Consider the following 26,966-nt stretch of genomic DNA (forward strand, 5'->3'; position numbering starts at 1 on the left):
CAAAAGCATGACTCACGAAAGAAATAATTGATAAGCTCAATAACTCAATAACTCAATAACATTAAGAACTTCTGAAGACAGACAATCTAATTTAAAAATGGGCAGAGGATTAACTAAATATTTTTCTAAAGAAGAGATACAGATGGCCAACAGATACATGAAAAGATGTTCAATGCCACTAATTATCAGGGAAACAAATCAAAACCACAATGAGATATCACCTTACACTTGTCAGAATGGCTAAAATCAAAACCACAAGAAATAACAAGTGTTGAGGATGTGGAAAAAAAGAAATCCTGCTGCACTATTGTAAGTTGTTTTGAACCGTGAAAAACAGTATGGAGTTTCCTCAAAAAATTAAAAGAAATATCATGTGATCCAATAATCTACCCAAAGGAAACAAAATATTAACTTGAAAAGGTATATGCACCCCTATGTTTATCACAGAATCATTTACAATAGTCAAGATACAGAAGTAACCTAAGTGATGATCAATAGACAAATGAACAAGAAAAAGGTGATATACAGAGAGAATATTATACAGCCACAAAAAGGATGTGATCATGCCATGTGCAACACCACGGTTAAACCTAGAAGATACTATGTTGAGTACATAATTTTAAAAAATAACAATGTCAAGTAAGTCAAAGAAGACAAATACCATATTATTTCACTTATATGGAGATTCTAAAAAAAAACAGAACAAATGAATAAACAAACAAAAGCAGAATCAGGCCTATAAATACAGAGAACAAACTAATGGTTGCTAGAGAGAAGTGGGGCTGGGGGGTGAAAAAAATGGGTGAAAGGGGTATGGGAGATATAGTCTTCCAGTTATGAAATGAATAAGTCACAGAGATAAAAGGTACAGCATAGGGAATACAATCAATGTTTCTGTAATAGTACTGTATGCTGATACAATTTAAAAAATACAATTTAAAAAAAAATACAACTTAAAAAGAAATTACAAATTTCTGTTACCAAACAATCCAGCAACCATGCTTCTTGGTATTTACCCAAAGAAGTTGAAAACCTATAACCACATGAAACCTACACACAGATGTTGACATCAACTTTATTCACAGTTGGTAAAAACTTGGAAGCACCTAAAGGTCCTTCAGTAGGTACATGGATAAATAAACTGTGGTACATCTGGAAAATGGATTGTTATTCAGTGCTAAAAAGAAAAGAGCTATCAAGTATAAAAGACACAGCAAAAACTTAAATGCATATTACCAGGTAAAAGAAGCCAATCTGAAAAAGCTACATACTATATGATTCCAATTACATGACATTCTGAAAAGGCAAAACTACTAGGACAATAAAAAGATCAGTGGTTGCCAGGTGGAGTAGAAGAATAAGGATGGATAAAGAGGCAGAGCACAGATTATTTTCAGGGCGGTAACAATACTCTGTATGATATTATAATAATGTATACATGTTACTATATATTTATGCAAACACACAGAATGTACAACACCAAGAGTAAACCATAATGCAAACTATGGAGTTTGAATGATCACTATGTGTCAATATAGGTTGATTAATTGTGACAAATGTACCACTCTAGTGGGAGACAATAATGGGGAGGCTGTGCAATTGCATGTGGGCAGGGGGCATATGGGAAATCTCTATACCATCCTCTTAATATTGCTGTTAACCTAAAAGTGTTCTAAAAAAGTAATCGCTTTTAAAAAATTATCAGAGCAGATTTAAAAAACTGACCCAACTCAACCCTCCAAAAAATGAATAATCCAATTAAAAAATGGACAGAAGACATAGACATTTTTCCAAAGACACACACATGAAAAGATGGTCAACATCACTCATCGTCAGGGGAATGCAAATCAAAATCACAATGAGGTATCACCTCACACCTGTCAGAATGGCTATAATCAACAACACAAGAAACAATAGATGTTGGCACAGATGTGGAGAAAGGGGAACCCTCTTGCACTGTTGGTGGGAATGCAAACTGATGCAGCCACTATGGAAAACTGTATGTTAAAGTTAAAAATTAACTTTAAATTAAAAACAGTTAAAAACAGAACTACCCTACAGTCCAGTAATCGCACTACTGGGTATTTATTCAAAGGATACAAAGACACTAATTCAAGTGGATATATGCACCTCTATGTTTATAGCAACACTATAATTATGGAAACAGCCCAAGTAACCATCAATTGATGAATGAATGCATAAAGAAGATATGTATGTTTACACACACACACACACACACACACACACACACTGAAATATTACTCAACCATAAAAAAGAATGAAATCTTGCTATTTGCAAGGACATGGATGGAGCTAGTGTATTATGCTAAATGAAATAAGTCACAGAAAGACAAATACCTTATGATTTCACTGATATGCAGAATTTAAGAAACAAAACAAATGAGCAAAGGGACAAAAAAAGAGACAGAGGCAAACCAAGAAACAGATTTTTTTAAAAAATATTTACTTATGTTTGAGAGAGCGCAAGCAGGGCAGGGGCAGAGAGAGAGGGGGGGACAGAAGATCCAAAGGAAGCTCTGCACTGACAGGCTAACAGCTAATGAGCCCAACGTGGGGCTGGAACTCACAAACCGTGAGATCATGACCTGAGCTGAAGTCAGATGCTCAACCGACTGAGCTACCCAGGTGCCCCCAAAATAGATTCTTAACTATAGAGAACAAACTGATGGTTACCAGAGGAGAAGTGGGTGGGGGCACTGGTTATATAGGTAATGGAGATTAAGGAGGGCACTTGGGGATTAAGGCACTTACATTACATTAAAACTTCTAAAAATAAGTAAAATAAATAAAATTTTAAAATTTAATAAAATAAATCAAAATTTAAAAATGACCCAGCTATATGCTATCTGTAAGAAACTCCAAATTTTACAATAAAGAGAAAATGACAGAAAATGTATACAATGGAAGCATTAATTTTTTTAAAAGCAAGAGGAGCTATATTAATATCACATAAAGTAGACCTCAGAGTAAAAATTTACCAGAAACAAGAAGGGATATTACATAATGATTTTAAAAAATCCAACAAGAAGACCTAGAAATCCCAAATGTGTATGCACAAAACAAGACAGCTTCAAAATATATGGAAGAAAAAACTGATAGAACTGAAAAGAGAAAGAGAAAAAACTCAGTTATAGCTGGGAAATTCAATACCCCATTCTCAGCAATTGATAAAACTACCATATAGAACATGAAAGAAGTGAGAGGATCAGCCATGTGGATATCTGAGTGGAGAATAATTTAGGCAGAGAGGACAAGGAGTAAACCAGTCTGGAGTAGGAATGTTTTTAGACTATTTGAGGGATAGCAAGAAAGCAAGGGTGGCTGGTACAGAATAAAATAATACAATGAAGATAAGCTATTAGTGAGTTATAGGGGACAGATCTTCCAGTATTTTCTTCTGAGAGGTGCTGTAATGGCTTTGACTGTGAATCAAGAAAGATGGAAAGTTATAAGTGAATCATAATCACAGGGGTGACATGAATCTTAAAAGGATCCCTGTGGCTGCTATATTGGGACTCACTGGAAGGCAAGGGTGAAATCAAAGCAATCAGAGAGATGAAAGTAACTTGGATCACAGTGACAGTCATAAAGGTAGTGAGTAGTAGCAGGTTCTTACATCATACTGAGGGATCTGCTGTCCTACTAAAGCACTGTATCCTGCTAGGAGTCTTGAATGGTACTTAGAACAAAGAATTAGGGAAATGGGAATACAGAACTGTGTTTCTAATCCAAAAACACTACCATTGGGGCGCCTGGGTGGCGCAGTCGGTTAGGCGTCCGACTTCAGCCAGGTCACGATCTCGCGGTCCGGGAGTTCGAGCCCCGCGTCGGGCTCTGGGCTGATGGCTCAGAGCCTGGAGCCTGTTTCCAATTCTGTGTCTCCCTCTCTCTCTGCCCCTCCCCCGTTCATGCTCTGTCTCTCTCTGTCCCAAAAATAAATAAAACGTTGAAAAAAAAAATTTTTTAAACAAAAACACTACCATTAACATACTTTGTTGTTTCGACTTTCAGAAATGCCTTAAGTACCTCGTAGTAAGTTCCTAATCTATTTCTAATACTTTAGTTTCTTTTAGGGCAGAGGTGGGGGAACTTTTCTATAGAGGGACAGATAATAAATATTTTAAGCCTTACAAGCCATAAAGTTTCTGTCGTTACTACTCAACTAGGCTGCCATAGCACATAAGTAGTCATAGACAACATGTGAAAGAAAAAACATGGATGTGTCACAATAGAACATTATTTGTAGACAATGAAACTTGGTTTTCATATAATTTTCTCATGTCACAAAATACCATTCTTATTTTTGCAACCATTTAAAAATGTAGATCCATCCTTAACCCATAAGACATACAAAAACAGGTAGCAAGCTGGATTTGTTCCATGGGTTATACCTTGGCAATCCCAGATCCTTGAGTTTAAATACATACTTTTATCCCTGATAAACATAATCTTGGGGTTCCTGTTTCTCACAATGTTATGCTTTTTTTTTTAATTACTTTGTGCTAATATTAGATGTAACCAAGTAACATGAACATAAGAGATACACACACATATCAGTACCTGGCAAAAAAGTACCTTAACGATTTCATAAATAGTGTCACCATACATCATTAAGCAAGACCATTATGCATCCCCTATTTTATAAATTTTAATTGTGCAACTCTAGACAAAATTGCTAATGATTAATTAAAAGTAAAGGCAATTTGGGGCACCTGGGTGGCTCAGTAGGTTAAGTGTCTGACTCTCGATTTTGGCTCAGGGCATGATATCATGGTTTGTGAGTACAAGCCCCGTGTAGGGTTCTGCACCATCAGTGTGAAGCTTGCTTGGGATTCTCTTTCCCTCTCTCTCTGCCCCTCCCCTGCTCATTCTTGCTCTCTCCCTCTCTCAAAAGAAATAAACTTCAAAAAAAAAAGTAAAGGCAATTAAAGTAGCTAATCACAGTGACATCTGCATCAGGCCAGTTATTCCTTTTTCCCTTCCCCTTAGATTTACAACTAATTAGACATCCACAATGAACCTGAACTTCCTCTGGACAGTATAACAATATCCAGGAGTTTCTACCCATCTGTACCTCCAAAAGTGGGCACATAGGACCTCAGTGGGGACAGTGGATCCAAAAGAGTCCATGAGCCTGCCCCACCATCACTCCCCACAATCAAGAATAAGGGAACCAGGAGAATACAAAACTGGGCACATACCCACAGCCAATAGGGAATTTTTTGAGGTCAATTTTACCTCACCAGGGAATCTAGCACACCATCATAGTGGGATAGAGACAAGGCATGGGAAATGGAGGAAATCACCAAACTGGCCCCACTCCCTAGGGTGTCTGCAAGGCACTGGGCTTTCAGTAGTATCAGAAGCAAATTCTGCACAGGAGATGGAAAGCAAAAGTAGTGATTGACCATCTGGCTACTCCAGTTGTGTGGGCTGCACCTAGAGGAAGGACCTCTATGACTGGGGAAATATCACAGGGCACTTGAAAGAATGCATTTCCTGCTCTCTGCTTTTAGATTTAAGCAGGAGGTCTGCTCATGGACCGCTGGTAGTGCCTTGCCTCACTAAGGATCCCCCTACTGGGCTAGCAGCAGGCACCCTCCAAAGTATCTATCCCTGTCCATTCCCACCCACCCACCTTCCCCATGAGGCCCCAGGTGCTAATCACAGCTCCTCCCACTCTGTTGACAGTTCTTTGTATGTGCTGCCAAGTGCAGCCCTGAGGAGAAACACCACCTTCTGGAATACAAAAGAAAGATTTTCTAATTGCCTGACCCCTGAATTGCAAGAAACAAAGTTACCATAAATTCTTAACTAAAGAAGGTGTCTGCTACTTCAAATGTGAACACAAAAACACATATTGTCAAATACTATGAAAAATCAAGGAAATAGGTATCATTTTAAAAAATGATAATTCTCTAGCAAACAAACTATAAGGCATAGAATATTGTGTTTTAGCTGATAAAAGAATTCAAAATAGCTGTTATGATGAAATTCAATGAGTTACAAGAAAACTCAGAAAGGCAATTCACTAAATTCATAAATAAAATTATTGAAGAGAATGAATTCTTTACCTAAGGAATTGAAATTGTTTTTAAAAAACAAATTCTGAAGCTGAAGAATTCATAAGTGAAATGAAAATGCAATAGAGCTTAAGTAACAGGGCAGACCAGATGGAAGAAGGAATAGATGACTTGGAGAACAGGAATAGAGAAATATTTTAGTTACAAGAAAATAAAGGAGAAGAGAAGGAGAAGGAAATACAGAGTTTATTTAAAGAAATATTAGCTGAGAACTTCCAAACCTCGAGAAGGAACCAGACATACAAGTCCACAAAGCTAACAGAACACCCTATTACCTCAAAGCAAAAAGACCTCCAAGACACATGACAGTGGAGCTGTCAAAATTAATGATAAATAAAAGAATCTTAAAGTCAGGCAGAGAGTGGAAAAAAAGTAACCCCCATTAGGCTATCAGCAGATTTCTTGGCAGAAACTGTATAGGCCAGGATAGAATGAAATGATCTATTCAAAATATTAAAAGTTAAAAATTGCCAGCCATTTTACCTGGCAAAGTTATTTTTCAGACACGATGGCAAAATAAAGGCTCTTCCAGAAAAACAAAAGCTGAAGGACTTCCCAGTACTAGATCTGCCTTGCAAGAAATACTGAAAGGAGTCCTTCATCTGAAGTGAAAAGACACTAAATAGCAACATAAAAACATATGAAAGTACACAACACCCTGGGAAAGGTGAGAAATAAACAGAATTAAAAGATGGTAATGCTATATTAGAATGGTGTGTTAAGCACTTAACTATAACGTAAAGGTTAAAGGAAAAATGTATTAAAAATAACTAAGCTACTTCAATTTGTTAATGAATTTGTTAGTAGAAAGAGCTAAATTGTGACATCAAAAATAGAACAGAATAAAGCCTTTATAGGCAAATGAAAATAAGTTGTCATTAGTATAAAGTGGATTATTGTATCTATGAGATGCTTTATGTAAGCCTCATGGTAACCACAAAGCAAAAGTCTAGAGATTTACAAAAAATAAAAAAGGGGAGATTGAGCATGTCACCATTGTAAACCACCAATTTACAAAAGTAAGCAGAAACAGATGGAAAAAAGCAATGGAGATACAAAAACAAAACAAACAAACAAACAAAAAAACAATAAGATGGCAGTAAGTCCTTACATGTCAATAATTGCTCTAAATGTAAATGGATCAAATTCACCAATCAAAAGGCATAAAGTGGCTAAACAGATACAAAAACTAAACCCAACCATATGTTGTCCACAGGAGACTCATTTCTGCTCTAAAGACACACACAGGCTCAAATTGAAGAGTTGGAAAGAGATATTGCATGCAAATGGTAACCAAAAGACAATGGAAATAGCTATGTTTATATCACACAAAAGAAACTTTAAGCCCAAAACAGTAACAAAGACAAATAAAGTCATTATATAATGACAAAGGGGTCACTACATCAAGAAAATATAACAATCTTAAATATATACACTGCCAACACTGAAGTGCCTAAATATGTTAAGCAAATACTAGCAGATCTGAAGGGAAAAATAGACAACAATACCACAAAAGTAGGGTATTTCAATACCCCACTGTCAGCAATGGATAGATCATGCAAAAAGAAATCAACAAGAAAACACTGAAATTGAACCCTACTTTAGATTAAACAGATTTAGAAAAAATATATAGAATATTCTATCCAACAAAAGCAGAATACACAGTCTTCACAACTGCTCATGGAACATTCTCACAAAATAAATCTTGGCAAATTTTGGAAGACTGAAATAATAACCAACAATGTTTTCTGATATAAATGGTATGAAACCAGAAATCAACAATAAAAGGAAAGTTGTAAAATCTACAACTCTGGAAACTAAATTCACTTCTGAACTACCAACAGGTTGAAGAAGAAGTCAAAGGGGAATTTAAAAAATTATCTGAAAACATGTCAAAACTTACGGGATATGGCAAAAGCAGTTCTGAGAAAAAAATTATAGAATAAATGCATATATTAAGAAATTAGAAAGACCTCAAATAAACAAACTAACTTTATACCACAAAAAAACTAGAAAAAGAACTAATTAAGCCCAAACTTAGCAGAAGGAAGAAAATAATAAAGATCAGAGTGGAAATAAATGAAATAGAGACCAGAAAAACATAGCACCAACAAAACTAAGAGATGGTTTTTTGAAAAGGTTAAAAAAATTGACAAACCAGGGGCACCTAAGTGGCTCATTGGGTTAAGCATCTGACTTCAGCTCAGGTCATGATCTCACCACGCAAGAGTTCAAGCCCTGCATCAGGTTCTGTGCTGATAGCTCAGAGCCTGGAGCCCACTTCAGATTCTGTGTCTCCCTCCCTCTCTGCCCCTTCCCCACTCACACGGTCTTTCTCTCTGAAAAATAAATAAACATTAAAAAAAATTTGACAAACCTTTAGCTAGATTAAGAAAAAAGAAAACTCAAAAAAATAAAACTAAAAATTAAACAGGAGACATTACAATGAATACTATTGAAATATATAGGATCATAAGAGACTACAATGAACAATTATATGCCAACAAATTATATAATCTAAAAAAAATGAAAAAAAATCCTAGAAGCATGGAAAGAAATATGAAGAAAAAAAAATCTGAACAGACAAATGACAAGTACAGAGACTGAATCAGGCATCAAAAACCTCACAACACAGAAAACCACGACCAGATGATTTCACCAGTAAATTCTACCAAATATTTAAAGAATCAATGCCAATCCCTCACAAACTCTTCCCAAAATTTGAAGAGGAAGGAACACTTTGGACCATTCTATGAGACCAGCATTACCCTCATAACAAAGCCAGGTAACACTACTACGAGAAAAGATCATCAATATCCCTAATAAATATACATGCAAAAATTCTAAACAAAATATTAGCAAATTGAATTTAAGAACACATTAAAGTGATTATATACCATGACCAAATGAGATTTTACGTGGAATGCATGTCAGATTCCATACACATAAATCAATAAATTTAATACATCACTTTCATAGAAAGATAAAAATCACATGATCATCTCAATACATGCAGAAAAAGCACTTGACAAAACACAACTTCCTTTCATGATAAAAACACTGCACAAATTGGTTATACAAAGAATATACCTCAACATAATGAAGGCTACATATGACAAATCCACAGCTAAGATTATACTGAACAGTGAAAAACTTGAAGCTTTTCCTCTAAGATCAGAAACAAGACAATGATGCCTACTCTCACCATTCTCATTCAATAATAGTACTAGAAGCTGTGGCTAGATCAATTAGGCCAAAGAAATAAAGGCATCCAAACTGCAAAGGAACAAGTAATACTGTCACCATTTGCAGATGATATGATTTAATATATAGAAAATTCCAGAGACTAAAGCCAAAAACTGTTGGAACTAATCAACCATTTCAGTAAAGCTGCAGGATATAAAATCAGCATGCATTATTTCTACACACAAATAATGAAATATCTAAAAGTAATAAAAAAAACTATCCCATTCACAACACATCAAAAATAATAAAATACCTAGGAATAAATTTAACCAAGGAAGTGAAAACTACAGGATTTAGCTGAAAGAAATCCAAACAGATACAAATGAAAAAATATCCTGTGTTCATGGACTGGAAGAATTAATACTGTTAAAATGCTCATACTACCCAAAGCCATATATAGATTCAATGTAAGACCCACTTAAATACAAACAGCATTTAAGAAATAGACAAAACAGGGGCGCCTGGGTGGCGCAGTCGGTTAAGCGTCCGACTTCAGCCAGGTCACGATCTCGCAGTCCGGGAGTTCGAGCCCCGCGTCGGGCTCTGGGCTGATGGCTCAGAGCCTGGAGCCTGTTTCCGATTCTGTGTCTCCCTCTCTCTCTGCCCCTCCCCCGTTCATGCTCTGTCTCTCTCTGTCCCAAAAATAAATAAAAACGTTGAAGAAAAAAAAAATTAAAAAAAAAAAAAGAAAGAAATAGACAAAACAGTCCTAAAATTTGTATGGAACCACAGAAAAACCTGAATAGCCAAAGCAATCTGGGGGGAAGGTAGAGGGGGAGTGGAGGTATCATACTTCCTTAATTTAAACTATATTATAAATAGTAATAGTAATAAAAACTGTACATGAATGTAGACACATAACCAACAGAACAGAGAGGCCAGAATTAAACCCCCACATATAAAGTCAACTAATACTCAAGGAGCCAAAAACAATAGAAAAAGAATAGTTTCTTTAACAATGGTGCTGGGAAAACAAGATAAATACATGCAGAACAACAATAATAGTAGGAGATTTTAACACCCCACTTACATCCAAGGACAGATTATCTAACCAGAAAATCAACAAGGAAGCAGTGGCTTTGAATGACACACTGGACCAGATAGATTTAACAAATACATTCATGGCATGCCTGAGTGGCTCAGTCGGTTAAGTGTCTGACTTAGGCTCAGGTCATGATCTCATGGTTCGTGAGTTAGAGCCCCATGTCAGGCTCTGGGCTGACAGCTCAGAGCCTGGAGCCCACTTCAGATGCCGTGTCAACACAAGAAAAATCCGGAAAGACCACAAATAGCTGGAGGCCAAATAATATGCTACTACACAATGAATGGGTCCACCAGAAAATAAAAGAAAATTTTAGAAGTACATGGAAACAAATGAAAGTGAAAACACAATTGTCCAAAACCTTTGGGATCTGGCAAAAGTGGTTACAAGAAGGAAGTTACTTCAAGAAACAAGAAAAATCTCAAATAAACAAAGTAAACTTACATCTAAAGGAGCAAGAAAAAAAAACAATGAACAAAACCTCAAAGCAGCAGAAGGAAGGAAATTATAAAGATTACAACAGAAATAAATGACATAGAAACTAAAAAAAAAAAAAAAAAAAAAAAAAAAAAAAAAAAAAAAAAAAAAAAATAGATCAATGAAACCAGGAGCTGGTTCTTTGAAAATAAAATCAGTAAGATTGATAAACCTCTGGCCATACTTATCAACAAAAAAGAGAAAGGACTCAAATAAATAAAATCACAAAGAAGACAGGGGAAATAACCAACACCACAGAAATATAATCATAAGAGAATATTAAGAAAAACTATACGCCAAACTATATGCCAACAATTGGACAAACTAGAAGAAATGGATATAAATACCTAGAAACATATAACCTACCAAAACTGAAAGAAGAAATAGAATATCTGAACAGACTAATATCCAGCAACAAAAATGAATCCGTAATTAAAAAAAAATAAATAACAACAAACGAAAGCCCAGGGCCAGATGGCTTCACAGGCAAATGCTACTAAACATTTAAAGAAGATATATACTCTTCTCAAAATATTCCAAAAAAAACAGAAAAGGAAGGAAAAATTCCAAATTCATTCAATGAGGCCAGCATTACCAAAACCAGTTAAGGACACCATGAAAAAAAGAGAACTACAGACCAATATCTCTGATAAGCATAGATGAAAAATTCCTCAACAAAATACTAGCAAACCAAATCCAAATCCATTAATAAAATCCAAATCCATTAATAAAATCACTCACCATGACCAAGTGAGATTTATTCCTGGGCTGCAAGGGTGGTCCAATATTTGCAAATAAATCAGTGTGATACATCACATCAATAAGAGAAAGCGTAAGAACCATTATGACCATTTCAACAGACACAGAAAAAGCATTTGACAAAGTACATCCATTCATGATAAAACAAACCTCAACAAGGTAAGTTTAGAGGAAATATACCTCAACATAATAAAGGGCATATATGAAAAACCCACAGCTAACATCATCCTCAATGGGGAAAAACTGAGAGCTTTTCCCCTAAGGTCAGAAACAAAATAAGGATGTCCACTCTCACTACTTTCATTCAACACACTACTGGAAGTCCTAGCCACAGCAATCAGACAATACAAAGAAATAAAAGACATCCAAATTGGTAAGGAAGAAGTAACACTTTCACTATTTTCAGATGACATGATACGATATATAGAAAACCCTAAATATTCCACTAAAAAAAACTACTAGAACTGAAAAATGAATTAAGTAACATCACAGGATACAAAATCAATGTACAGAAATGTGTTGCATTTCTCTAGACTCGGATAATGAAGAAGCAGAAAGAGAAATTAAGAGGGCAATCCCATTTACAATTGCACCCAAAATAATAAGATGCCTAGGAATACATCTAACCAAAGAGGTGAAAGACCTCTATTCTGAAAACAATAAAACACTGATGAAAGAAATTGAAGATAAAACAAATGGAAAGACATTCCATGCTCATGAATTAGAAGAGTAAACACTGTTAAACTATCTATACTTCTCAAAGCAATCTACACATTTAATGCAACCTCCATCAAAATACCAACAGCATTTTTCACAGGGCTAGAATAAACAGTCCTAAAAACTGTACAGAACCACAAAAGACACTGAATAGCCAAAGAAATCTTGAAGAACCAAAGCTGGAGGCTTCGTTTCACAATTCTGGACTTCAAGTTATATTACAAAGTTGTAGTCATCAAAATAGTATGGTACTGGCACAAAAACAGAAACAAAGATCAATAGAACAGAACAGAAAACCCAGAAATAAACCCACAATTATCATCTTTGACAAAAGCAGAAAAGATCATCCAATGGAAAAAAAGACCATCTCTTCAACAGAAAGTGTTGGGAAAAACTGGACAGCTACATGCAAAAGAATGAACCTGGACCACATTCTTATACCATACACAAAATAAATTCAAACTGGATCTAATTCCTAAATGTGAGACCCGAAACCATACAAATCCTAGAAGAGAACACAGGCAATAACTTCTTTGACATCAGTTGTAGCAACATTTTTCTAGATACATCTTCTGAGTCAAGGGAACCAAAGTAAATATAAACTATTGTAACGAAATCAAAATAAAAAGCTGCTACACAGCAAAGGAAACAAGCAACAAAACTAAAAGACAACCTACAGAATGGGAGAAGATATTTACAAATGATATATCTGATAAAGGGTTAGTGTCAAAAACATATAAAGAACTTATAAAATTCAAGGATCAAAAAACAAATACTCCAATTAAAAATGGGCAGAAGACATGAATAGACATTTTTTCCAAAGAAGACATCCAGATGGTCAACATATACGTGAAAAGATTTTCATCATCACTCATCATCAGGGAAATGCAAATCAAAACTACAGTGAGATATCACCTCTCACCTGTCAGAATGGCTAAAATCAACAACACAAGAAACAAAAGATGTTGATGAGGATGTGGAGAAAAAGGAGCACTCATGCACTGTTAGTGGAAAGGCAAACTGGTACAGCCACTGTGGAAAACAATATGGAGGTTACTCAGAAAGTTAAAAATAGAACTACTCTATGATCCAGCAATCTTGCTACTGGGTATCTATCTAAAGAATACAAAAACACTAATTCAACTGGATATATGCACCCCTATGTGTATAGCAGCATTATTTACAATAGCCCAATTATGGAAGTAACCCAAGTGTCCATCAATTGCTGAATGGGTAAAAGAAGAAGTGAGACTAGAAAGATAGATGATAGACAGATATAGAGATACCTACATAAAGACAAAGTGATATATATATATATATATATATATATATACACACACACATATATATATACACACACACATACACACACATATATACATTGGAATGTTATTCAGCCATAAAAAAGAATGAAATATTGCCATTTACAATAATATGGATGGAGCTGGAGAGTACAACCTTAAGCAGAATAAATCAGAGAAAGCTAAATACCATATGATTTCACTTATATGTGGAATTTAAGAAACAAAAGAGCAAAAGGGAAAAAAGAAACGAGAGACAAACCAAGAAAAAGACTTCATTACAGAGAACAAACTGATGCTTACCAGAGGGGAGGTTGGTGGGAAGATAGATTAACAGGTGATGGAATGCATTTGTCAGGATGAGTATCTGATGATGTATGGAATTGCTGAATCACTATATTGTACACCTGGAACTAATATAACACTGTATATTAAGTAACTGGATTAAACGTAAAAACTAAAAAAAAACATAAAGAACAATTAAATTAAGCCCCTGTCTTACACCACTCACAAAAATTAACTTGAAATGGACCACTGATTTTAACACAGACCCTGATACCATATAACTCCTGGAAAAAACTGTAGGGAAGAAGCTCCTCAGTGTTGGTCTTGGCATTGATTTTTCTAGACACGACACCAGAAGCACAAACAACAAAAACCAAAACCAACAAGTTGCACTACATCAAACCTAAAGGTTTCCCCACATCAACCGAAAAAATTTTAAAAAGGAAAAGACCACCCATGGAATGGGAAAAACTTTTTGCAAACCATATATTAGATAATGCGTTAATATCTAAAATATATGAAGAACTCTTACAACTCCATAACAAAGAAGAATCTGATTGCAAAATTGGCAGAGGAACTGAATAGAAATTTTTCCAAAGACATCCAAGTGGCCAACAGACACATGAAAGAATGGTCAGCAACACTAATCATCAAGAGAAATGCAATCAAAACCACAATGAGATATCAAGTCACACCTGCCAGAATGGCTCTCATCAAGAACACAAGAGGTAAGTTTTGGCAAGGATACAGAGAAAAGGGAACCGTTGTATACTGTTAGCAGAAATGTAAATTGGCTCAACCACTATGGAAAACAACCTGAAGGTTCATCAAAAAGTCGGCACAGGGGCGCCTGGGTGGCGCAGTCGGTTGAGCGTCCGACTTCAGCCAGGTCACGATCTCGCGGTCCGGGAGTTCGAACCCCGCGTCGGGCTCTGGGCTGATGGCTCGGAGCCTGGAGCCTGTTTCCAATTCTGTGTCTCCCTCTCTCTCTGCCCCTCCCCCGTTCATGCTCTGTCTCTCTCTGTCCCAAAAATAAATAAACGTTGAAAAAAAAATTAAAAAAAAAAGTTGGCACATATTCTAGGTATATATCCAAAGGAAATGATAACAAGATATCAATAAATACATATACTCTCATATTTACTGCATCATTATTCACAGTAGCCAAGATATGGAAACAATCTAACTGCCCACACCAATGGATGAATGGATAAAGAACATGTGAGATACACACACACACACACACACACACACACGCACACACTGCAACAGTATTTGACCATGAGAAAGGACATCTTTCCATTTGCAACATCATAGATGGACCTTGAGCATATTATGCTGAATGAATAAGTCTGACAGAAGACAAGCACTGTATGGCATCATTTATATGTGGAATCTAACATAGCCAAACTTATAACAGAAAGTAAAATGGCAGTTACCAGGGAATTGCCGGGGAGAGGGGGAAGGACGGGGTTGGACAGGTGTTCAAAGGTACAAACTTTCAACACATAGTAAATAAGCCCTAGAAATCTAATGTATATTATAGTGAACATAGACAATAATATTGTATGATAATCATGAAGCTTGCTAAGAGACCACATCTTAATGATTCTAACCACAAGAAAGGATCATTATGTAATGCGATAGAGGTTCTAATTATTGCTATAATGGCAGTTATATTACTATATACAAATCCATCAAATTTACATGTTATACACTTTAAATTTGTACAATGTTATATGCCAAACATATTTTAATAAAAAATTTTTAAATAAAATAGCTAATCACAAGATCTTTCTAAAACTACGATAGGCTAAAAGAAGGGGGAGGGAAGATGGAGTTTCCCTATTAATTAAAAGGAACTTCATTGTTTACGACACAGATTCCATCCAGTGCAGAAGCTTGGGGGTTGGTGAAGAAGGAAAAGCCCAATATCTACTGATATTTTTTTCTTTGTCTCTTTCAGTGGACAGTTCTGGAAAAATCAGTAAGTTTGGGTCATTTCTTTGCTTTACCTATTTCTGTGTCCAGAACCTTTGAGTTTTTGTTACTCAATTGTTTTGCATTTCAAGTTCTTTTACCTTAGAAGAGTCAATATTTTAAATAAGTGATTTTCTCATACTTTGATTTCCCCTTTTCTATCTCCCTTTTGGAACAAAATACAATGGTCTTGTATTATATCTTGGTTATTTACTACCAAAGATTATTAGGAGCATATATTCCCAGCTAGTTTACCACAAGGCATCTGTTTTCTTTGTGGTATCATCTGGCAATGGATAATTTTTACTAAAAAAAAGAAATTCACCTAAAATTGACATATAAAGAATAAATGTCAGGACAAGATGGTGATTTTGATAAATAACCAACAATACACATTTATTTTCAAACTGATCTAAAAGAGAGTGGGTTAAAAAATGATTTGTGACAGAACAATGAAAGTAGGAAATGCAATCACTTGAATTTTGATAAAATAGATATTCCCTAAGTATTCAATGAATACTCTGTGAAGTAGGATGTGGAGCCTTTGCACTCCTGAGGGTTAAACAGAGGGATATTTTACAATGCCTGAAGGTCCTGCTTCTGCATTCACCTATATAGGGTATTCTTGCAAGTAGGGTTTTCCTTGAGTTAGAAAATTCACACTGATTGATTAATCTTTTGTGTTTTATTTTTTAGCACTAACTCCTATGGGTAAGTTCTTTATTCTCAACTGTGAAATTTTACATCGTTTATAGGTATTTTCTGTAATTGCTGTTTCTACTCCCAAAATAGAGACTTGTGTTTCTAAGGTTATTTTAAATGTTCCCATCCTCGAGAATCTTCCAATATTTTAAATTACTACTTTTAGAGATACTGCTGCAGAGGAGATGAAGTTCATAGAAAAGGATGCCATAATCTCTGGCCATCTTCTAGGCTCTGAAAAACAATCTCCTTTCTGACTCCCAGCAAAATATAGTGAAAGAAAGACTGGTTCCTAAATTCTGTTGAGTTCTTTGCTGGTAACTGAGAACTCTTTTTTAGTTATAAGTGAAGGCTCACTGAATCATACTAATAGAAAAAGTAGTTAAGAACAAAACTTTATTTTTTCTTGGCTTCTAAGTAACTTTACTTTTGAGGAATAGTAGGCATTGAGCACCTACTATATACTGTATACTCTGCTAGGCATTTTCAAAAACAGTATCTCATTTTTACCATAGCCTGCCTGGTAGCTATTGTTATTCCCCACTTTACAGATCAGTAAATTGGCTCAGACACTTGACCAAGATTAAGGAGTTGGTAAGAAGCAGTGTCAGGATCTAAATCTAGGACTTCCCATCTCCAAAGTACATACTCTTCCCACACCAACACATTGCCTTCTTTACTGAACCACAAATGCCTTTTTGGTGATTAGTCCTGAAACCATATCTATAAATAAAATGTTTGTTAATATAAAGGTACTTCCACTAGTGAAGCTATATAATTAAATGTACACAGAAGAATAATTTAAAAACAAAAGACATCCCATTTAAATCAATGTTGGGCTTTTAACTGTCTTCTAAATTCAGATTTCTTATTAGGATTGTGTAATGCCTCAGCTCTTCAAGACAATCATATGAAACAGAATAATAATTCTTAAAACTCTGTAAATATACAATCATAAGAAGCAAGTAAAACTTAAATTTAATAAGATACAGTTCAAGAATCTCAACACTGTAAATACCGACAAACACAAAATATGCCTTTATATTTAGTCTTTCTTTTTCAGTTCACACTAGAAGGAGAGTGGGTTTGTGAGTGGCAGTGGGGAGTTGGAGGAGGTGAAGTTAAAAGGGACAATTGTTTTCTTTGGATTTATAGTACAAGAAACAATATGCATTCAAGCAATCATGACATATCTACATCCTTCATATGCCCTCCCCACATGGGGAAGGTGATAAGTGTATGTTTTCCTTACAAAACGAAAGAGGGCTTTGAGAAGGGATCATAGGCCAAGTCCCTCCCTGGAGGTGAATTCATTTTTAATGAATATGCTTTTTTTTTAATTGCCAGAACAAAAATCAGTTCAATCTTTTAAAATGCTTTCTTGTAAAAGATATATCCTTGTTGACAATATTTCAAACATATTCTTCTCAATTGATATTTTTAGCAAAAAGTGATTAAGGTTTAATTCATTGTTCAAAAAAGATTTAAGACAGAACAGTGCATCAAACTTCACCACCCTCTCAAGTTAAGTCTCTTTATTTCTCACCTCCACAATCAGCTAATTAAGTATATGATTTTTTTTTTAATGCTAATTCATGGCCTGAGATCTATAATGAGTCATCTTCTTAGTGCTGAACAGATCTTTATGGTCTAGACAGCTCCCTGACAGCCAGTGGATTAAGAACCTAATAGGATTAGTTTTGTTGTTTCCTTTGTTGTACAGAAGCTTTTGATCTTGAGTTTAAATAAAAATAATAATAAATAAACATTAGGAAAATAAAAATAAAAAAATTTAATGTTTATTTATTTTTAAGAGAGAGAAAGACAGAGTGTGAGTGGGGGAGGGGCAGAGACAGAGGGAGACACACAATCTGATGCAGGCTCCAGGCCCTGAGCTGTCAGCACGGAGCCCGACACGGGGCTTGAACCCACAAACCGTGAGATCATGACCTGAGCTGAAGTTGGATGCTTAACCGACTGAGCCACCCAGGCGCCCCTAAAATAAAAGTTTTTTAAAAGAACCCAATAGGATTAGTTTCCTAATAAAGCCCATAGTCTAGTTGCTGCATTATTTTAAGTATTGCATAATTAGAATTATTACTATGATCGCTAATTCATCTTTCAGCTTTAACAAAAATTAATCCAGTTTAAAATCTTTAAGCAGCCTGAATACAATACAATGACCTCCAAGGTCTTGATTAAATCTTTCCCTTAAAATTAGAATTTTGCTGTACAGGTTACTATCTGCAATAAATGGACTTTGAGCCAGGACTTACAAATATTTATACTATGGAGATTATGAGATCCAAAGGGAAAAAAAGATGTATGCACTATCTAAAAATTTAAAAGAAGGGAGAGAAGAACTTAGAATTTGGTGGACTAATGATTTGTGGCTTACTTCTGCAATGCTATTAAGTTCAAGATGGAAAATATACAGCAAAAACACTAAACCAAAGATATGAAGATACTATTAGAAATGACTAGAAGTACTTTTCAGTTTAGTGGGAAAAAGAATAAAATTCTTTAAAATCCTGTAAAATTAGGAAAAGTGTAGCTAGAATAGACATTGATTGTTTCATCAAACCCTAGAATATTTGCCTTTGATTAACAAAATCCATACAATTTAGGAGATAAAGTTTGCTTAAAATGAGTCTTGCAGTAATATACACAGTACGAAACGTGAAACAAATACTCCCAAGAGATGGTATAAAACTAAAAATATTCCCATATTTGAAAACACCCAGCTTGTTTAGGAGTACATTCCACAGAATTTGTCAGGTTGGAAGCATCAGTGGAAACACATACTCTTCTCCACACCACACACCACACACCACACCTCCCCCCTCAAAAATAAGTAGCCACTGGTGGTACTGTCAGGTATCAGAATATTTTGAACTCTTTCTCAGTACAAAAGTGCTTAGGATATATTACCACTGATTTTCATTAGTAAATTGGAAATGAGTTTGTCTAGAATAAAATGTCGGTACCCATAGCTTATTAAATAAGCACTAGGGAGGAAAAAATACACAAAAGGTTCAGAAAGCATTATTGCAAGATTCTTACTGTTTTATTTTGGTGCCAGAAGTTGAAAATATCAAACAGAAAGCACTAAACTGCAGCATCCCGTCAGATTTATAGTTACCTTATTACCTAATGTAGGAATGTCTCACTTTTTACAACTTGTTATTCAGTTGTGTGTGGATCAGTATTTCAGACGTCAAACCCTAAACATACCAAAAGGCTTTCTCTGTTAAAAAAAAAAAAAAAAGACAATTTTTAAGTAAGAAATCTTCCGGTAATGCAATTTACATTCCACTAAAGTATTTGGTTGGAACTAAGAATGCCTTATCTTGATAGATCAGAGAGAGTTTTTGCCTGTATTATCTCATTTGGTAGTAGTAACAGCCAATACTTACTGCACTACCCACCATGTTCCATGCACTGTACTGGGTGCTTTATTTAGATAATATTATTTAATCCTCATAACACTTCGGTGAAGTAGCTACTACTATTGCTCCCATTTTGCAGATAAGAAAGTAAAGTTTGCCCAAGTTAGTTAGGTATGAAGCCAGGATTTGAAGCAGTCTGTCTGTAAAAGCCATGCTCCTTAAACATTTGTCCAGAATCTTTAAATTACTCTACAAAGTGGGCAGAGCAGTAAGTCTTTAGGGAGTAACTGATTACGTTAGGGAGTAGCCCAAATAAACCCAGCTGGCAAGAATACTAAACCCAAGTGTTCTGATTCAGCTTTTAAATTCAGTATCCTTTCTACTGCATTAAATATTTAAATAGGTTTTCTTAAGGCAAGGCATCCCATTGCTTCACAGCAAGAACCCACAGAATTCTTCTTAGTAGCATAGATAATTTTTTTTTCTTAATCCGGGGAACCAAATCACTAAAAAAAAGAAGAAGAAAAAAAAAAAAGCAGAAGCTAACAAATTCAAGTTCATTAGATCTCACAGAAATTGAGAAACAGCAGAGCTAACTTACCTATACTTGGAAAAAGGGACCAGAAACTCGTGAGTTTGCAGGTGTCATAAGAAGCAGTCTAAAGTATCGGTTAAGACTGAACTCTGGAGTCTGACTCTTCAGGCTCAAATCCCAGCTCCACCACTTACTAACTCTATGACCATATTCACATTCATTTAAGCTTTTTGTACCTCAAGTTTCTTCATCTGTAAAATGGGGATAATAAAATGCCCTATATGGTTGTTGTGAGGATTAAATGAGTTAATAGTTCATATAAAATGCTCAGAACACTGAGTGCCTGAAGTACGGTGAGCACCCAATAATTATCAGCTAGTACTATTATTACTTTTGAATAATGAGATATCCTTATACTCAATATGCAACGCATATTTAGAGGGTTTTTTCTATTTTAAGAAGCAATTATTGCTTATTTCCAAACTTTTTTCTACAAATAAATTCCATTTCTTTTCAGAATACATTCTCCTCTAGCTATTAAGCATTAATCATTAGCCATAATATACTGAACAAATGCCAGCCAGTTCATTTATAGTACATTTGAGCTCTTCTTTGATTAATATTCCAGTTTATTGAAGAGAGTCTGGAATATTACCAATACTTACACAATTTTAAGTGCAGAGTTCCACCATTTTCTACTTTCAGGAAATCTCAAGTTATCTCCGGTTTGTCACCTTTAAGACAAAAAATAAAGAAACGAATATCAGGGGGAAAGTAGGAATAAAGAGAAAGTACCTGAAATGTGCACTTTTGTTGTGTGCTCAGTTATATTTCCAGGTCACACGGATGCACAAGTTGCAAAAAAGTCAGATTTCAAGGCCCATATTCTAAAAAATGAAGACACTACAAAGACTGAGAACAGCCAAGAAGAAAACAAGAAAACATTAAAGAAAATCTTATTTACAGATTCTGATGAATCCTTGACCTTAAGGCACAAAACAGAGTCAAAAAGCAAAGCAAAAGGCATTGAGTTGGAGGACGGTGAGATAGGTATGGAGGTTGAGAAAAAGGAAAGTGACACCAGGATGCTGGGAGAAGAAGACCAAATAAAGGGGCGTGACACAGGAATACCAATAGAAGAGGAAGCCCAAGTAAAGAGAAGTGAATCCAGAATACCACAAGAACAGGAAGCCCAAGTAAAGATGAATGACACTGGGACACCACAGGGACAGGGGTTTCAAATAAAGCAGAGTGAGTTAAGAACACAAGAAGGACAGGGATCTCAAGTAGAGAAGAGTGAGTCCAAAATACCACAAGCGCAGGAGTCTCAAGTAGAGAAGAGTGAGTCTGAAATACCACAAACACAGGGCTCCCAAATAGAGAAGAGTGACACCAGAATACCACAAAGACAGGAGTCCCAAGTAAAGAAGAGTGAGTCTAGAATGCCACAAGCACAAGGGTCCCAAGTAAAAAAAGAGAGTTCTGAGAATAAAGGAAAGCAGGACAAAAACAAAGGAGATGCAAGGAAGAAGAAAGATACAGGAGAAAATGATACTATGAAGAAAAGTGATGAAGGAAAGCACAAAGTTAAAGGAAAGAAAGAATTAGAAGTCAAGAGTAAAAAAACAGAAGGTTCAGTAAGGGGCAAAGTCAACTGATTACTATGATTCCCATCCTCCAAATACAAGTCATAACCCAGTTATTGCCTAAATGGATCATAATTACAGAATCCCTTTAATTTATACATCCACAGAGTGTCTACTGTAGTTCTTTCACCATTTTTAGTCCTCTCAGCCACAAATCTCAGCTTCCAATTGTTTGTTTTCTAAGTTGATAATTATGACTTAATCAAGAAAGACTGGATACTTTCTGAAATAAACATTTTGACTAAAGAAATGTATAATTTTCTTTGACAACTATTACATTAATTCAGCCTAACCAATCAACCAACCAGGGCTTCTCATAAAACATTTTTTTAAATTTTTTTTATTAACATTTATTTATTTTTGAGACAGAGAGAGACAGAGCATGAACAGGGGAGGGGCAGAGAGAGAGGGAGACACAGAATGTGAAACGGGCTCCAGGCTCTGAGCTGTCAGCACAGAGCCCGACGCGGGGCTCGAACTCACGGACTGTGAGATCATGACCTGAGCCGAAGTCGGACGCCCAACCGACTGAGCCACCCAGGCGCCCCAACACATTTTGATTAAAGAAATGTATAATCTCCTTTGACAACTACTACATTAACTTAGTGATAGACTAACCAATCAATGCTCCTGATGGTAGGCTGAATGTTCATGAGCACTCTTCCAGCAGTAATGGGTACATAAAAATATAAGTCAAGCTCCTTTGCAATCAAGTAGGGTTTAACACACACAGTGATACAATATATGTATACATGACAATTTTTTAAAAGTAAAATCTGAGTGTCGAAATGTAGTTTAGATGCATAGTATAATACAAATTAGCAACCTGTAGGAATGAGAAAATTAAGGGGATAACAGCTTCATGGAGAAAGGAATGGTGGTATATATGTCTCAAAAGATGGATAAGATGTTGCTACACTGAGTGAGGTAGGAAGAGTACAAAAAAAGGCAAAGGAATTCAAAACTGCCACACCACACTCTAGGAGAAGTAGGCAATTATGTGACGTAGGCTCATGAGAAGCATTCTAGAGTACTATTTTGAAAAGGAGGGTTAGAGAAGATACTGAAGAATATGCAAAACAAACCAGGAATTTATATTTTACTCATCAGGCAACTGGAAGCCTTCTGGGGTATTTGAGAAGTACAGTTAGGTGAATAAGGTTGCATTACCAATGTGTTAATCTTGTGATTGCACAAAATACACTGAAGAGGAGCAATGCCATAGGTAGCAAATCTAGTAAAGAGGTGTTTGGAGTAATAAGTGATGGAAACAGAATAAATAGAAGGGGTAGATATGAACTGTTTTTTCAAAGAAGAAATCATTACCTCATGATGACTAACCAAATATGAGCAAGGAAAAGAAATAAAAACAACTGATGACTCCCTAACTCTTGAAACTGGACGAGAGAAAATCAATAACTAGGACCTAGTGTGTGGCACAGGGAGGGAAAAACAAATTGCTGAGTTTAAGGGAACAAAGTAACACTTGTCATTTGATAGGGGGTCTGAAGTCAATCCAGTAGAGATAATTTGAAGCCACAGAGTAAATGAGTTCCCCAAAAAAGAAAGTACAAAGCTAGCAAAAGCACAGGTCCAAGAACTGGGCCTGTTAGATATAATAGGTTGAAGAAAAAAATTAAGGTACGGGAAGATGTAAGGAATACCTGTAGAACAAATGTTCTGATAATTAAAGAAGATGAGAATTTAGAGAAAGGGTGTTTAAAGGATAGCCAAGATTTCAAGGAGAGGAAGGACAGAAAAAGACCACTGTGGCTGCTACCTGGAGGTGACTGATGAACTTCCAAAGAGAGGCAACCAGGGGAAGGAATGGAAGAAGGCAGAAAATAGAAACACAAGCAAGTAGCTGCAGGATATGCCTTTCAATAAAACCAATTTTAGTCTGCTTTTTAAGTATTGTTTTTAGGAATTTCATCTTTATAGCACTCTATTCTGTGCTAGTTGGCCCATAGTCTGAATATTACATTGAGTTCTGTCAGAGGATGTGGATCAAGTACAGGGCCTTCAGGAGAGAAGGGCTATGATGCAAAGGGATTCAAATCCTTTCAAGTGAGCAGTTTTACCTAGTGCAGAAAACACAGAAGAACACAATGAGAATTATCTTCATATACTAGGTTATGATTATAGATTAGATGAGAATTTTTGTATGGCTCCCAAGAAAATAAGGAAATAAGAATAGAAGAAATAAGAAATTAAGGAAATAAGAAAATAAGGAAAATAAGAGTAGAAGGATCCAAGTAACAGATCTGTATCTCAGTATAAGAGCAAGTGGGATGCCTAAAAGTGCTGGAGGGAGAGCTTAAGATTGCAATAATCACTGGGTGGAAATGCTGCAGAGGAGATTTTTAGGAATCAGCTGGGTAGTTGGAGCAGGTAATCTTTATGGTTCCTTTAAAATATAAGCCCATAATTCAAAGTATAAAATTCTTTTGGACTAACTAGATGTCTTCCAATGAACCTTTCACACTAATCTAATATGCTAGGATTCTTTAAAGAGGTTTCCTCCTCTCTCTCTCTCTCTCTCTCTCTCTCTCTCTCTCTCACACACACACACACACACACACACACACACACAAAGAGAAATCAGACTTTAGTCCCTGCTGCCCAAAGTATAAAACATTTCATAAATATACCTAACCACAAGCTAAAGAAAGCAGTTCCATAACTTCTAGCACAATCCAAACCACTACATGGATCTCTACTGTGTGCCCAGAGTCCTGCCACAGGTCTAGAAGCCTAAGTCAATTTTAGAAGTCACATAACCCTGAGGCCTTTGATGGACCACATAGATTTAGCAAAACTGAACTGAAAAAAAAAAGGAGGGGAGAGACGGGAGGACAAATATGAACATGAGATTTTTATATTGTAAATTACTTCTATGTCTCTGGAATATACACATTACAGATTTTATCAGTATTAGTTGACATATCTCTTACATATATTATACTGTTACCAGGGGAAAATGTGACCAGAAGGCTTTTCATATAATTGAAAATATTTAGGTTTTCATGATCCTATATAATTTTCTACAGCTCTCTCTGGTCCATCTGGCAGCAAGCTATTAGGTTTTAGAGCTATAACAAAAGCAGCTTTTCTCAGATTTCTGCTAAAAAGCACAGATCCTATCAAGGCAACTACTGAAAAGCAGTAAGACTTTAGCGAACATGCTTAGCTGACTGCATATCTGAATGTATACCCCACTGAACAAAGGATTCAGAAGACATGGATCCATTGAATCCTCCCTGTATCTTCTCCATAACATCTAACTTGCAGTCAAAACATTTTCATTCCCACCAAGTCTTGAAGGCAAATAAGTCACATAATAGGAAACACCAACTATGATAACCATATATGCTATTCTCTAAAGGCCACCAAAAAGCAGGCCAGTTAAAAACAATTGCTAAATTTCCCTTAAAGAAACAGGCATGGAAATCTTAAAGGATCCCAGAAAAAGGAAGGGGAGCTATCAAAACAATACCATGTTTACCAAAATAATGCAAATACTAGGAAAATGAATAAACATATGCAATTTTCAGAAATTTGAATATAAAGATAGTCAAGTGGGACTTAAAAAAATCAACAGTAAATTTTGTTTCACACATAAGCTAATATAAACATCACCTCCCCTGTTCACAGATGCCCTGTTTAGATCTTAAAAGTTCTCATCACAAGGAAAAAATCTTTAACTATCTGAGATGACAGATGTTAACTAAACTTATTCTTGTGATCATTTCACAATATGTACATATATCATTAGGTTGTACACCTTAAACGTACATAATGTTGTATGACAGTTACATCTCCACAAAACTGGGGGGAGGGCAAAGGAATCAAGTCTTACACCTCAAATATGTGCAGTTTTTATTGTAAGTTTTACCTGAATAAAGACAGAAAGAAAAAAGAATGAATGGAAGTCTTACCATAAGTCATTTTATGTGTGGGAAAAAGCATATGAAAAGCAGGAAAATGAATTTAGAGATAACAAAGCTGAATAAGAAATGCCAAGATAGGGGTGCCTGGGTGGCTGAGTCCACTGGGTGTCCAACTCTTGATTTCGGCTCATGTTCGTGGGAGCAAGCCTTTGGTTAGGCTCTGCACTAACAACATGGAGCCTGCCTAGGAGTCTCTCTCCCTCTCTCTCTCCCCCACTCCCCTGCTCACACATGCTCTCTCTCAAAATAAAACAAACATTTTAAAACACCATAAAACTAGTCATAATTATATTTAATTACACTTAAATACATTTAATTATATTTATTTTGACCTATTCATATATTTACTAATCTATTTGCTTACTATTTCTCCTTGTATCTTAATCCTTGCTTTGTGGATTGATTTCCTTCTTCTAGACATGCATCCTTTATGTTTTTTATCCAGGTCTATGAATAATAAACTCCTTGGACTTTTTATGAAAAATTTTTCAACTTCACTTTCATTATCAAATAATATCTTTGCTGACTAAGGAATTCTGGGTTGGCAATTTATTTTCTCTAAGCTAATTGAAGTTACTATCCATTGTCTTTTGGCCTTTGTTTTTGCTCTTTACAAGTCCTCTAAATACCCAGTTTGGAAGTTACTTTGGCATTTTCTGACTGCTTACACTTAGAATTTTCTCTTTGTTTCGGTGTTCCAGTTTCACTACTATGTATGTAGTACATTCTCATTATTCCTGCTTTGAAATTACTCATCTGAAACCTTCAGAGTCATGTCTTTTATCAATTTTGAAAAATTCTTGGACATCATCTCTTTGAACTTTTGTTTTCCT

General features: G+C 35.6%; 1 protein-coding gene across 1 annotated transcript in view; it reads left to right on the forward strand.

Moving 5' to 3' along the window:
- Positions 1-22,445, forward strand: part of TSBP1 (testis expressed basic protein 1) — an 85,475-nt gene extending 63,030 nt beyond the window's left edge. Inside the window, exons 31-33 of the mRNA XM_040462546.1 lie at positions 15,898-15,918; positions 16,608-16,622; positions 21,363-22,445. Of these exons, the coding sequence (XP_040318480.1) occupies positions 15,898-15,918; positions 16,608-16,622; positions 21,363-22,195 (869 nt within the window). The 3' untranslated portion in view covers positions 22,196-22,445. The remainder of the gene's footprint in view (positions 1-15,897; positions 15,919-16,607; positions 16,623-21,362) is intronic.
- Positions 22,446-26,966: the final 4,521 nt, after the last annotated feature.

This window comes from Herpailurus yagouaroundi, unplaced genomic scaffold (assembly GCF_014898765.1).
Source record: "Herpailurus yagouaroundi ecotype Mexico unplaced genomic scaffold, PumYag 332, whole genome shotgun sequence".
NCBI classification, from domain to species: domain Eukaryota; kingdom Metazoa; phylum Chordata; class Mammalia; order Carnivora; family Felidae; genus Herpailurus; species Herpailurus yagouaroundi.